The 13,628-nt window shown below is 39.2% G+C and overlaps 1 protein-coding gene across 2 annotated transcripts in view; it reads right to left on the bottom strand.

The window, feature by feature from the left end:
- Positions 1-13,628, bottom strand: part of PRORP (protein only RNase P catalytic subunit) — a 38,965-nt gene that overhangs the window by 1,252 nt on the left and 24,085 nt on the right. For both annotated transcript variants that reach the window (XM_066551982.1, XM_066551983.1), the window contains exons 6-7: positions 1,761-1,909; positions 943-1,138 (exon numbers count right to left, since the gene is read on the bottom strand). In XM_066551982.1, coding sequence (XP_066408079.1) covers positions 943-1,138; positions 1,761-1,909 — 345 coding nt within the window. The remainder of the gene's footprint in view (positions 1-942; positions 1,139-1,760; positions 1,910-13,628) is intronic.

Raw genomic sequence — 13,628 nt, 5'->3', positions numbered from 1 at the left:
AGTCCCTTTGTACAAGAGAAAGAAACAGCTAAAGCTGTGATAGCTGTAGCTCAGGTGACCCCACCATTCATTATTTGGCTCCATAAGAAGTAATGTATGTATGGCAACAAAGAATGAAAGGCCGTCATTCTTACAAACTGCTATCTCTGTTTGTAATCATGAATGTTATTTTACAATTTTAACCAGCAAAGGAAGAAAATTAATCTGCATAAGTATTCAGTATGCATAGGTATGCAGTATTCCTTTAAGCAGGCAGTAACAATACAGACAGAGCAGATAACAAAAGAACTGCATATAGAATGTCACATGATGGATTTTTTCCTAGAAAAATCTGATCACAAGGATACATATCTCCTAGACAATAAGAGTAGTATTCTGCCATAACATGACATTACTGCAGTTTCTGTAGCTGAATACAAACTATAAACCTGGCTGTTATGGACTTTCCCTCATGAAACTTTGTACCTATGTTAGATTACTATTACAGTGAATACTGAAATACCTGTATTTTTTCAGCTTCTTTAAAATAAAGATGAAAGAAACTCTATTGTAAAATTGGACGTATGATATTTTATAATAGTGCTGTAGAGGAGAACAAGGGATTTCAAAGTTTTAAAAAAATTAAAACATTGGCTCTCAGGTTTTACTGAGGCCAGTAATGGTTACAGAGTTTCCAGTACTGGAAATATTTGTATACATAAACTTTTATTTACATTTACATTTTAAACATTTAGGTAGCATTTCTTGGCTCTCTTATAGTTTTTTTGTTTGTGGCATGCTTTGTGAATCCAGTGGATTTTCAGTTAACATGGGAATCTTGAGCACACCGGTACAAATCCATTTCTTAGGCTTCAACACGATATTTTGGTTTCCAGAATCTGAAATAATGTATTTTCAATGAATATGCTCTGGGTGTTTTCTGACTGCAGTGGGAAAACTTACCAAGAAATTGATACTCCTTCCTCCTGCAGAAGGGAAGAACACTATCTGGTGGCCACGCTGCCACTTGCGGAACAGGTGGCGTGTCAGACTGTCGGACAGACAAGCCTTGTGGTCCCGCAGGAAGTCTCTGCTGACAAACCTGCAGTGCTTGCCCGAGCGGAGAGTGGCATACAACAAGAAGGGGTCATCTTCAGAGCTTCACAAAACAAATGGAAAAGACAGACGTCATTCACAAGGCAGTGAGTGACTGCAGGAAGTGATTCAAATGCTGATCAAGATTTATTCATCAGCAACACTGAAAATTCCCACCACTACTCTAGTTCCCTGTAAAATAAAAAATTGCTTACCACAGGGCACCAAAAGCTGGAGTGCAATAAAAATTAATCACGTGCTACTTAGAGCACTTTTTTCCTCTTCTCACATCTGACAATAGAACAATATAATCTCCTGCCATGAAGTTTAACAATACTGTGCTATGTAGAACAAAACTGCTAAAACTCAACAGTGTACCCCCACACAGCAGCAGACACAACTGCACACGGATGCTACCAGAAATTCTGTAGTTCAGGGCACTATGCTCTTGGCAATGGTTTTATCAGTCATAAATCCTAATAAACCATACAGCTGTTGATATGATTCTAAGTGATCAAAGTCTTCACAACGCAACTTTTAATGTACTTTTGAAGCAAGCGTAGCAAGGGATATGTTTCTTTCACAGACACAGATAGAGATACTAGTAATGGTACTAAAAGCTAGAGCAAAATGCACATAGAACAGGTGTTGGTCTCTATTATATTGAGCTGTTTTCTTCAACTTACATATTTTCAGCAAAGAAGAAGTCTGCCTTACTCTGCATCTCTTTCATAATTTCTCTTTTCCAATTTGAAGAGTTTGTCAGCATATGTTTGCGGCCCAGCACAAGCAACCGGGCATTCTCCTTGGCCAGGCAGTTGACAGCATCAAACAGCTGCAGAAAACAAAGCAAACCCAAAGATTTTCCTAGCTGTAAACACAGAGTGACATGGAATACTTTCAGGTGTGTCTCACCTAGAAGGACTTCTAGACTACTCTCATTTCATACCGTTCTTAACTGCAATGTGAATTAAGCAGATAACTAATTCAATTCCCTAATCACAAGGGAAAAAAGAAACAACAAACCAATTCATTGAAGGAAGCTGTTCTCAACCACACAGAAAATACAGTGCTTTCATATTCCAGCTCATGCAGTTCCAATGACACGAACGACCTCGGGCAGATTTGTTTGGAGATGTCAGAAGTTCCAAGTCAGGCGAGGGAATGAATCACGCTGGATTTACGTGATAACCCACGGTGATCACGGAGCACGGGGAGCCCGGAGCACACGGCCTCTCCAGCCCCACCTGCTGGAGCTGGAGAGCTCCACGGCCCGCGCTGCCCTGCGGGGAGGCGGTGGGTGGCAGGACATGGAAATCCGTGACCTCGGGACTAAGGCTTTATGAAAACCACATCCAGATCAGCCGCCCGCCTGTGAACCAACATAGCGGTGGTAAACTCACTTCAGAGGGACTTTCAGCAGTCTCTTAGGGCTGTGCCTGTTCTGCGTGAAGTGCTTCTCAGGACAGGCACTTGTGCCTGGGACTTTCCCTCCCTGCTTCACCCAGACTGAGCTCAGGGAGGGCAAAGGTTCTGGCTTTCAGAATCCAGGTTATCGCCATGGACTGCTCACAAAACAATGGCATGTCATTTCGACCCAGAAAGACAGAAGAATTGTTTCTTGAGATTCATGCATCTATTGTATTTGAAAGACAAGAACAGTATGCTCAACAACCAGGGAAAGGTATTTCCTAATTTTTACCTGCATTTGCTACCACTATTAGCCAACATACAATCTCCTGATCATTCTTTAATCCTTCCTGCTTTTCTAGCTTCAGGGGCTAGAAAGAATTATCTACCTGCAAGTACCAAAAGAAAGGGGTGGCCCTACTCAGTCTTCTCTCAAGCTGCACAATCTCACTACTTCTGTTGTGTCAGATCTATATCACAATTACAGACCAGCTCACTGATCCAACAGAAGACTTTTCTGTAGGGCTGAGCAGCAACCCAACAGACAGACTTGAGTCAAAGGTTCAATGACTGATGGGAATACATCGCTGGAGGTGGTGAGACAGGAAATGTGGGACTGCCCTTCACAGGAAAGGACCTGCAGATGGCTCAAATGAAATATGCCATGAATCTGGATCTGAGATCTGGGAGAGGAAGCCAGAAGATTTTCTACATTAATTTTAACCGTTGAGCTGTAAGTTGCTGTTGCCAGTATTGATTCTGAGGGAGTAAAGGCTCTGTTTAATACAGATACAGGACCTTGGTGCTAATGAAAAGCACAAACACCTAACAGTACCTATTGGAACTGACTTCCTGCTTCCAGGAGATCACACTGGATATTGGCTACACATGTGTACAATCTACTTTTCCCTGGTTAAAACAAACAAAACATAATGTGAGCAGGAAAAGGCCAAATGCAGTAACTTCTCATGCACTGAACCAGTCCTGTAAATAGCTGGATTTGAATACCAAAGGAGAATTAAGCTGGTTAATCATTTCACGTACAGAAGTCAACAGTGAAGAAATAATAATGAGTAACTTTAACAAACACAAATTCCAAATGAAAATACTTTTTCTTTTTGCCTAACATTTTGCTACATTAAGAGAAGGTTAGCAAAAAATCATGTGAAAAAAAAAAGTAGATAAAAAACAGCAGCTCCAGATACAGACTGGTCAATAGTAGCTATTCCCAAGTATTCTTGGATTCAGCTCTTGTAGGTTCTTTCTTTCTGGAGGTTGTACTTTGTACCTGTTAGTCATGTGGACTTTCTTGTCCTACATATTTTTAGCATATGAGGTTTTCTAGTGTGAAGTGCTTCTGGGAGAAAATTGAAAGGTTGGTATAAATTAGCTACAGCAATGGAAAAACTCAAAGGCTTAAAATGTAGGGAAATTAAAGGGAGTCAGCATTTTAAAATTTTGAAACTCCTGCTTACATAACAACCCATTGTCCCTCCTCTACTTAACACAGAGATTAACCTTACTTACACAACTAAAATACAGAAGATAGAAATTACTTTTGTTTTCATAAGATAAGGATAATTTTGTTCTGCACAACTTCACTAAAGAGCCTTTTCTCTCACTTTAGGCTTGGGCACTTAATGGGGGTGGTCTACAAGGAGTCACAGAACTTACATGGGGGGTTTCCTAAGTGTGCCTACTCCCACACCTGGCTGCTTCTCAAGAAAGGAAGATGTGAGACACACTAACACTTGTTTCAGTCACACAGGAAAGTAACTGAACATCATGGTGTTAATACAAAAACAGCAGTAGTGATCTCTCATTTAAAAAGTCAAGGCTATTTTATTAATCTAGTATCTCCAGAAGTTGCATGAGTGTATAATGGAGCACAAGGAAGACAGGTTAATTACTCTAAGCCATACAAGGAACTATGAGCAGAGCAGGATACAGATTTCCTAAGACTTCACTGCCAGTCCCTTTCTGATCGCTAGATCCCGCTGTGCCATGTGTCCCCAGTTTCAAAGCTTAGCTTGAGGTAGCTTTCTCATTAGGTACTACTGGTAGATTCCCACTTGTGAAATGGGAAATCCCTACACACTGCTGCTGGGAGGCACACCACTCAGTGATTCAGCAGAAGGTGACTCACCCTTATACGCATAGAGCATGAAGAAGTAACCACCAAAAATATTTAAATCACATTTTTTATGAATAAATCATGTTTGACATTGCTTAAACATTTGGGTTCACTAACTGCCATTTAAAAGCAAAGCTCACCTACAGGTTATCTGCTAATAAGAGCAACAAACTGCTCTATTACTGCTTTTTTCACCTATTGTTAGTGCTGCCTCCCACCCAAACAAAGCTGTGAAACTGCAGAAGAAAGCCCAACACAGACTACAGGTTCAGAGCTGCCATTGCTGTACTGTCAGGCATGATCATTGTCTCCAAAGTTTAGCCAGCAATTGGAGCCAGTCAAAAAAGGTGATTGTCCCACTTCACTTTTCACTGGTGTGGCCTCACCTTGAGTCCTGGGTACAGTTTTGGCTGCCACAATATTAAAAAGACATTAAGCTGTTAGAGAGCATCCAAAAGAGAGCAATGAAGATGGTGGGCTGGAGGTGAAGCCCTATGAGCAGCACAGAGGTCACTTGGTCCGTTCAGCCTGGAGGAGACTGAGGAGAGCCCTCACTGCAGTAACAGCTTCCATGGGAGAGGGGGACGTGGAGGGGCAGGCACTGATTTCTTTGGTGACCAGTGACAAGGACCCAAGGGAATAGCCTGAAACTGGGTAAGGGGAGGTTTAGACTGGACATTGGGAAAAGCTTCTTCACCCAGAGGGTGGTTGAGCACTGGAACAGGCTCCCCAGGGAAGTGGTCATAGCACCAAGACTGACAGAGTTCAAAAAGCATTTGGGCTACACTGTCAGGGACAAGGTGCAATTCTTGGGGTGTCCTGCACAGGGCCAGGAGTTGGGACTTCGATGATCCTTGTAGGTCCTTTCCAACTCAGGGCACTCTATGATTCTATAAATGAATCCCTGTCATGACTACATTTATTTGACTTAACAGTTTCACAATTTTTGATTACCTTTTTCCATACTGTAGATCAAGAAAATAAGCTCAATAAAAACCTGTTTACTTCAGTCCCACATACAGGAGAGAGACACGATGAGCAGCCACAGATTTTTGCCCCAGCCAGCTACTCAAGGAAGGCATGTGTGCTGCTTGCAAGAAAGGCTGGACTTTCTCACTGAGCCTGGTAATTTCACCAAACCATATTCAAGATCATTATCACAGCACCAAACACAAATGCTTCTTACATTCTCTACATTATTATTGATGACACAGTGTAAATTAGTCTCAAGTCCTCTTAAAACAGGGGCAGTATACATGTTTCTTGATTTCTCTGGAGTTTATCTGTCCCTGATTAACACAGGGGCAGCTACTTCAAAGGGAAAGCAGTGATGGATGAATAAGTAACAGTCACAGAGATTAATCAGCCTGGTTAACTTTCTACTCTTTAGACAGTCAGCAGGTAACTCCTGGGAATTTTCCCTTACAACACCAAGGATCTCTGCAATACTGCAGAAACAATATTGTAGGGAATATTTGTAATCCTGTGTCACAGTAAGACTATTGAAATTGATGTAACACATCATCATGCAAAACTCTACCAGTGACAGCTCTTCACACATCAGTGATGGCTATCACACAATGTTTAACGTGTTTTAACCTGTCTGCATTGACTCTGCACCTGGAATTGACTTATCCTCTCTTGACACATTCACTAGAGATATGTCTTAACTCCCTATCACAATTCATTAAAATTTGCAGTTCACTTTTAGATGTTAGCTTTTACTCTTAACAGTCAGCACTATTAATCAAAGGCAGATTATTGATTGAGCAGGAAAACTAAACCACAGAAGCAGATTCCCAAGTTGATTTAATATAGATTGAGGATGGTACAGTAGTCTCAGTTTGCTCAGATGAGGCAATTCCCAAATACAGCTGTGCTACTTGCAGAGTAGTCTGTATTCAGAGACTGAAGATGCTTTTGCAGCCAGGTCCAAACTGACTGGTACCAAGTGTGTACCAAGACACCTGGTGCTCCTGCACAATCCAGTGTTCCCACTGCCTGAAGGACTTGGCTCAATTGTAACACTGGGTGAATGTAAACACATTACTTTCAGGTCAAACTGACTAGAGCAATACTCCATGGACTGTGACCAAGCTAATGAACCATCTTGAATCCTGAGTAGTGGGGAGAATGAAGCAAAGTAACTAAATATATTCAGGTCAGATACAGAAGCAATAGCACAATTTATATTTTTCTGTATTCATGATACCCTGGCTGTTATGCCAGTAACGGGGATATCTTTAATGACAACTCCATTTGAATTCAACTGAAGATGCAATCTGCTCAAGACAATCCCTGAAACAATTCTGAATGTAGAAGTAACATGTTTGTAAATAGTCTCTGACACTGCATTCTGCTATATTATAAACTGTAGGTAAAGTTTCTGATTTCAAACAATCTTGGAAGAGCCACCCCTGTCTTTTATTCTACTGATGAGCTCAGAGAACATCAAAAAACAAACGAAAACTGTGTAAAACAATCTCAGATTTGGTAGGAGTTTTATGAATTTCTCCTGTGCAGATAGGGCAGGATAGGTGCCTATCCTTCCCAGCAGAGCCATATAAGAAAAGAAGGCTTTGAAATAGGTATTTTCTATTTAATTAAAGTCATATCCTGCTGTCTTATTCCCAAAAGGCACAAGAAGTAATCTGATGGACAGTGAAGCAGTATTTCCTACGAGAATTAACAGAATCACAGTGGGATGCATGCAGAGAGTGAAGACATATACACACAATTTAAGCATGGAATTAAAGTGTGTGTATGATATGATGGATGGGGAGGTAGGCAGGGGATCATCAAGTGGAAGAGCCATTAGCTTCTTGGATTCTGGCATTTTAGAAAGGACTGTCATCTTAAAAGATCTCAGCCACTATGTCAGACCTTACACCTGAGAAACCTTTTAGTGTGAACATTCTTGCTCACACTCTTCGAATGTCTCTGCTTTTGAATGGTAATATTTTTATCATCATGATGTACAGACAAATGCAGTCCATCCAGAAATAAAAAAAAAATAAAAATGGGTAGTGACAATAGTTAGTATGCTATTAAATGAACAATGCAAAGAGCTCTAGAAATTATGACTAAAGAAGATATGGACATTTGAGGAATTTTTGAATTTCATAGTACAAGTTGCAAAAGAGAAGAACAGGCAAATTTTTCTGACTCTTACAATTCAAGAAATATACAGACAAATTCAAATATTGTCTAATTGCATTTTTGGAAGTTGAATACTGCAAGTTACTTCAGTGCCAGTCAAGTTTCTAAATCCAAAAGTTTTGTTAAGCAACTATAATATAATTTTCATTCCCAATCACTTACTTAAAAAATGAGATGTTGATTTAAATGTACAAGCAGACTCTTTGATGTTGTGTCAGCAGTTATGAAGTAGGAATAATGATGGAAGAGAGGGGTGAATCTGAAATCCAAAGCAGCATTTTTCTGGGGTAGCAAGTGGGAAATATCCAATTCACCATTAACTATAGCCCAATGCTAACAACTAACTTTTTCTATTTTAATTAAAACTTAACATTTTCTGTTGCAGTTGTGGGCTGGCAGTAAAGCATTTTTGTTCATGAATTTGAATTTTCTGAATGTCTTTCTTTCTAGAGTCATGTAAAAGGACAAAGGTATTTGTCCTTTTCTGATCTTCTCTGAGATGTTTTTTCTCCATAGCTTATATCATGGTATACTTTTATCTCTCCTCTTCCTCATCTTCTTTCTTGTAAAAAAGAATAAATACCAAGACCTTGACAATGCATAAGGGGCAGCTTATGTGGATTTGATTTTATCCAGACATCTCCTGAGAACCTACTATTTTGTACCAAAACCTGAAGATTTACAAAACATTAAAAAGTCTCAACCCTTCACACCAAGGAGAGGAGTTAGATGATACGGCCTACCTGTGATTACACAAAAAGAGGAAAAGAAACATGTAAAACCTGAAAGTGTTCCCTTTGCATTTCCACATATCAATATTATCCTTTGTTCCCATCCTTGAATTCTTTCTGCTTGCACTGCTTTTTCTCTCACAGTATTTTCTTACTGATCACTACACATTACTTCATTGCACCAATATTACACATACATCATCTTTATATTCTTGAGGAAGAAAGTAAAATAAAAATGAAAATGTATGAGGTTTTACTTATTCTTGCATAAGATTCAGATGTGGAACTTTACTTCTCAGAGCCACTGACTGTAAAGGGAATAATTTTCCCAACTGAAGTCACAGCTTCAGGGGTCTGCCTTCTTTCACTGGAAATCCAGTGTTTGCAATGACATTGATACTCTTGCTTTTCTACAATTATCAGAACAGTGTATACAAAGACTTTAAGGAAATAAGGGAGTTTCTCCCACCATATTTCATTTTAGAAACAATGTTAAAATGTAGCCATGGGAAATGAACTAGAAACAATGTAGCTGTTTCAAAGGAACGTTTGTGAGCCCAATGGAGCTGCGCCAGTCTTAAGATTTTCAGCGTGGGTCAGAAGCTGTATTTAAGTGCTGAAAATCCAAAATGTGAGCAGGATCTCTGGGTGGTGGTGGCGGCAGTGGTAATGGGATGTTGTGAAAATGAAAGCACAAGCTTGACTGATCCTTTCCATAGATAGGAAATAACTCAGGGCAGGACTGAAATGGCTTTGTCAGACTGAAACTGACAGTTTAGAAGGTACTAACACTCCAGCTCTCACCACTGTCCTATGCAGATGTCTGCACAGAGTGACAGATCTTGTCTGATGCTAAGTGTTTTTCCCATGTCCTAAAGTCCCAGACAATACTTTTGTCCTTTGAGGAAAGTCCTGCAGTAGCTGGGGACATCGCTGTTACAGCAGGCACGGGCATGATGCTGTTATGGTATATTAAACCTATGCTTCTGCAGAGACATCCCACATTTTAATAAACTTGACAGGTCCAGAAACACTTTAACATTAGGATTATTTCTAAGCTCACAGGACAACAGACATCCAGGTAGAATGATATGGTAACCAAGGAAACATCAGTAAACTGACAACTTGCAGTTGAAAAAAAGCATCAGAGTACAACATGCAGCAAATATTTATAACACAATTTTCACACTGTCTTTCTGCTGTTTCTCAGTACTATTTTCCAGTTGCCTGCTACAGATTATTATACAGAGGTTACCTTCAAAACTTTTATACACCTTCGAGAACAATTGTTTCAATAAGAACCTTTGCAGCTCTTAACGCATAAATACATTAACTACTGAAATGAGTGGTGATTTCTCTTTCATATATGTTTAATATGAAAGAGAACATATAAAATGTTCTTCTTCAACACTACAAAAATCAAAGGTCTGAGATGGAGCAAAAAAAGCCCAAAGGTCTGAGATGGAGGAGCAGCTGCATGGTCATAGTCAGACCTATCTGTCCTGGGCCAACCATGAAACCAAGGCTTTCAGCAAGGAGGAACCTAGGAGGGAATCTGCTTAATATTGCTAAGAGCATAACTGGTATTTACCAGATTGGAAAAACCCCAGGAGATGTTCACATTCATCAGCACACCTTGCACTGCCAGGACCATTAGGCAGAAGTTCAACTGTCTCAGCTGGATCAAGGCTTACCCTGGCAAGAAACTCACTGTTCCTACAAAACCAACAAAAATCTGATGCAGTGTAACACAGCTGATGTAAAACGTGGGTCAGCATTATTTATCTTACAGAGCCATTAGTTTTGATCATTGCAGACTCATGCCATTTTACTACTAGTAACACTGCCAGCAGTGTCCATTCCTGGACATCCTAGGCAGTGAAAGTCTGTGAAAGCCCACCATGATAGCTAAAGTCCACAAGATCTAATTTTTGTACTTTGATGCTTTTCATGTAAGTATATTGGCAGCAGTCTGCAATACTCAATAGCTAGACACTGGGCAGGCCATGTTTTATCTGAAGTATTTTTCTTTAACTTTAAAGATACAGCAATTTGACAAACAGATGATATTGTCAGCTCCCACAAATTAATTATAGATGATATTTGGCATTTGTCTAAAGGCTTGGCCTCCTGGGAACAACCAGTTACATGAAAAACTTTGTATACTTAGCCATTTTTTTCCCCTTGTCAAGAGAAACAAGCTTGAGAATATGAAAATATGACCATCAGAAAGGGTTGGGCAACAGAAGCCAAGTAAGAACCACTCCCAAGCCCCAGCCCTATTTCATAAAAGGATCTATTTTTTAAAGCAACTTTTAGCTTGGGGACTCAGAATTACAGTTTCCAGGTATCTATATGACTATATCAGCTAGCACTTTTGAGGAATTATGTTGCATCTTGCCCTCTTTTGTCCATTTCCCTGGAAAAGATGCAGATACCCAGCTAACAACTCTGGAGCATCCAGGACTGAACATCACTGCTTGATGCAGAACTATAATTACAGAAATGTTCTGTTTACCAAATTTATCAGATGGCAAATGGTTAAAATTGTGTTTTATTAGTGGTTATGTTAACTAGGCTGGTAGACTAAATAGGCTTGTGGAAATGAGAGTGGGTGGGATGACAAAAAAGAAATCCCTAACCTATAGCATTCAAATTTCTGAAAGCCCATTTGGGAATGCCCATTCAATGGAAAGTTAAGAGATTTCACTCTTTAAGGTCTGATATGCAGATACATACATATAAACTAGAAGTGAAAATGTCAAAACCCTCCAATTCTTTAAGACACTTCCTCTCACTATTGAGATGTATGGCCATTCCACACAAACAGATTTACACAGCTCAGTGCAGTGTTTTACGGGGAGCAGAATAGTGACATTAATGATGGACAAGCCCAGGGTAACTACTCCTCACAGGGAGCATGGTAAATCACCATCAAATCACCATCATTAAGACTGTCTGGTTCTGCTCTATGATTACTTGCAACCCTCTGACTACTACTTCATTTTATTTACCCAAATGTGTGGCAACTTAGGGCTGTGGTGGAATAAAACTCCTATCAATCAATCAGTCAATCAATCAAGAAGTAGTACAGGCAGTATTCAAGAAATAGGTATTCCAGTGTCCTTTTCTTAAGCTTGCACTGAGTGTAGAAGCTCAAACTCCAGAGAACCACATCTTTAACAAACACCTGCATCATACTTCTACTTTTTTTTTTCAGTGTATAGTGTAAGCACTATCTAGTTTACCAAAGTATCACACAATTAGGAAATAAGCAAGGAGAGAAAGCCCAGCAAGGTTGATATTCTCACACTGGTACACTACATAAGTCAGGAAAAACTTCTGAATTACAGCTACTTTAGAACCAGTGGAACTGAACAGGCTTTTTACCTGCTGTTAGAGAGCTTATGACACACACTGTACACAGCTTGCTCAGCAATGTCAACTGGACTCCTTAAAAGTTCAAGAGTCAATAATTCAAAATATAAGAGGCAGAAGAAATATTACTGCAAACTCACTGCTTCCTTTTTGTTGAGCATATAAGCGAGCAGGTAAGTGGATACATGCTGGACAATAAGGACGGGCATAAGCATCACTAATACTTTCTGATTTATCTAAGAGGTAAGTTGGTATTACCCATGGGACAGAAGCACAGGTTCAGTTTTAACAGTCACTACAGGAAGCATTGTGCAAGGAGAGGACAATACAGCAGCTGGAAATTGTAGAAACTATTCAGAAAAATTAGAAGAAGGAATAAATTCTTCATTAAACTGGTTGGAAATAGAGTACCTAATGTTTACATAATTTTGACAACCTCTTTAGCTTTTGACTCACTATAATTCAATGCATATTTCCAGCTGGAACTGTGAAAAGACCTATTCATTAAAGAACTGACCAGTTAATAATAAATCAGGAAGAAACAGCATCACAAGCTAGTATCTCTGGGTGGAAAGGAAAAATCAGTAGATACCTGTAAAGACTAGAAGTAAATATGTGAAATACTTGAAATAGAGAATTTCTCATTAAGAAAAAGGTTTCCTAACAATGATATGGGGAAACAGTTACAATGCCAGAGATAAAACATTCCAAGTGATTTTAAAATGTAATTTTGGGGCATCATATTTAGGAAATAATAATGGGATTATTATTATCTTCTACAGAATAGAAGATTTGAATGTTTATTTTATGGAGATCTACAGAAAAATGAGAACACCAACACAAATTATGCCTTATAAGGTTGTTTCTTCATCTACTGGTTTGTAAGTACTAATTTTTAAGATCTTGAGTTAGGCATTTTTCTTGAAGGACGGGAGTGAAGATTTTTATTGTATAAGAGTTACTTTCCTGAGAACTTGAAGAACAGCAGCAGCAAAGGTAGCCGTAGTTATCTTATTATGTCCTTGGTACTGGTGCTCTTACTGCATCACTCCTGTTCCTCATATGATACCAAGCAACAAAATTGTTTCAAGTCTCAGCATGTACAATACCAGCTTAATGGCACAGTTCTGGTAGCAGTCCTCAGAGAAGTGACAGATATCTGAATGAGATGTCCTCTTTATATTAACACAAGTGAACATCTTAGTTTAATCTAATTTGATCTAATTTAGATTAACACCACAGATAAAGGCATGTGTGAATTAGCATGGGGACTATTTTATTTTGACCCTTAGGTGTTTTCCCTTGCCTCGTCTCCCCTCCCTTATTTGGAAGAACTGCACAAATGTACCCTGAAACAAAATAAGTAAAAAGTAGAATAGGGATAACCTCTTCCCTTTCATGTCTGTATCTGATGTACAAAATCAATACCAGCAAAAGGTGAGGTTTGCATTAAGAAGTGTTTGATACAGAATGTCACCTCTAATGGGCAGCAGTATTTTGGGTAAGAAGAGTTCTTACCATTTTTCAGAAATTGTTTGAAACAGGAATTCTTGTGAATTGGTTTCAAGCAAGAATACTTGCCAGCATGACTGTCATCCCCAGAATGGAATTTTAATTCTGCTAAAATCAGTCTCCTAGATTCAAATAGGAGTTCCTATTTCCATGCTCCAGACAACACAAAACAATCAGTTTATGAAGAGATTTAGATTAAAAGCTGTTTACAATTGTACTTTATTTTCTAT

This window comes from Molothrus aeneus, chromosome 6 (genome assembly GCF_037042795.1).
Source record: "Molothrus aeneus isolate 106 chromosome 6, BPBGC_Maene_1.0, whole genome shotgun sequence".
In the NCBI taxonomy this organism is placed as follows: Eukaryota; Metazoa; Chordata; class Aves; order Passeriformes; family Icteridae; genus Molothrus; species Molothrus aeneus.
The sequence above is the reverse complement of the archived record's forward strand: the minus strand, read 5'-3'. Positions and strand labels throughout refer to the sequence as shown.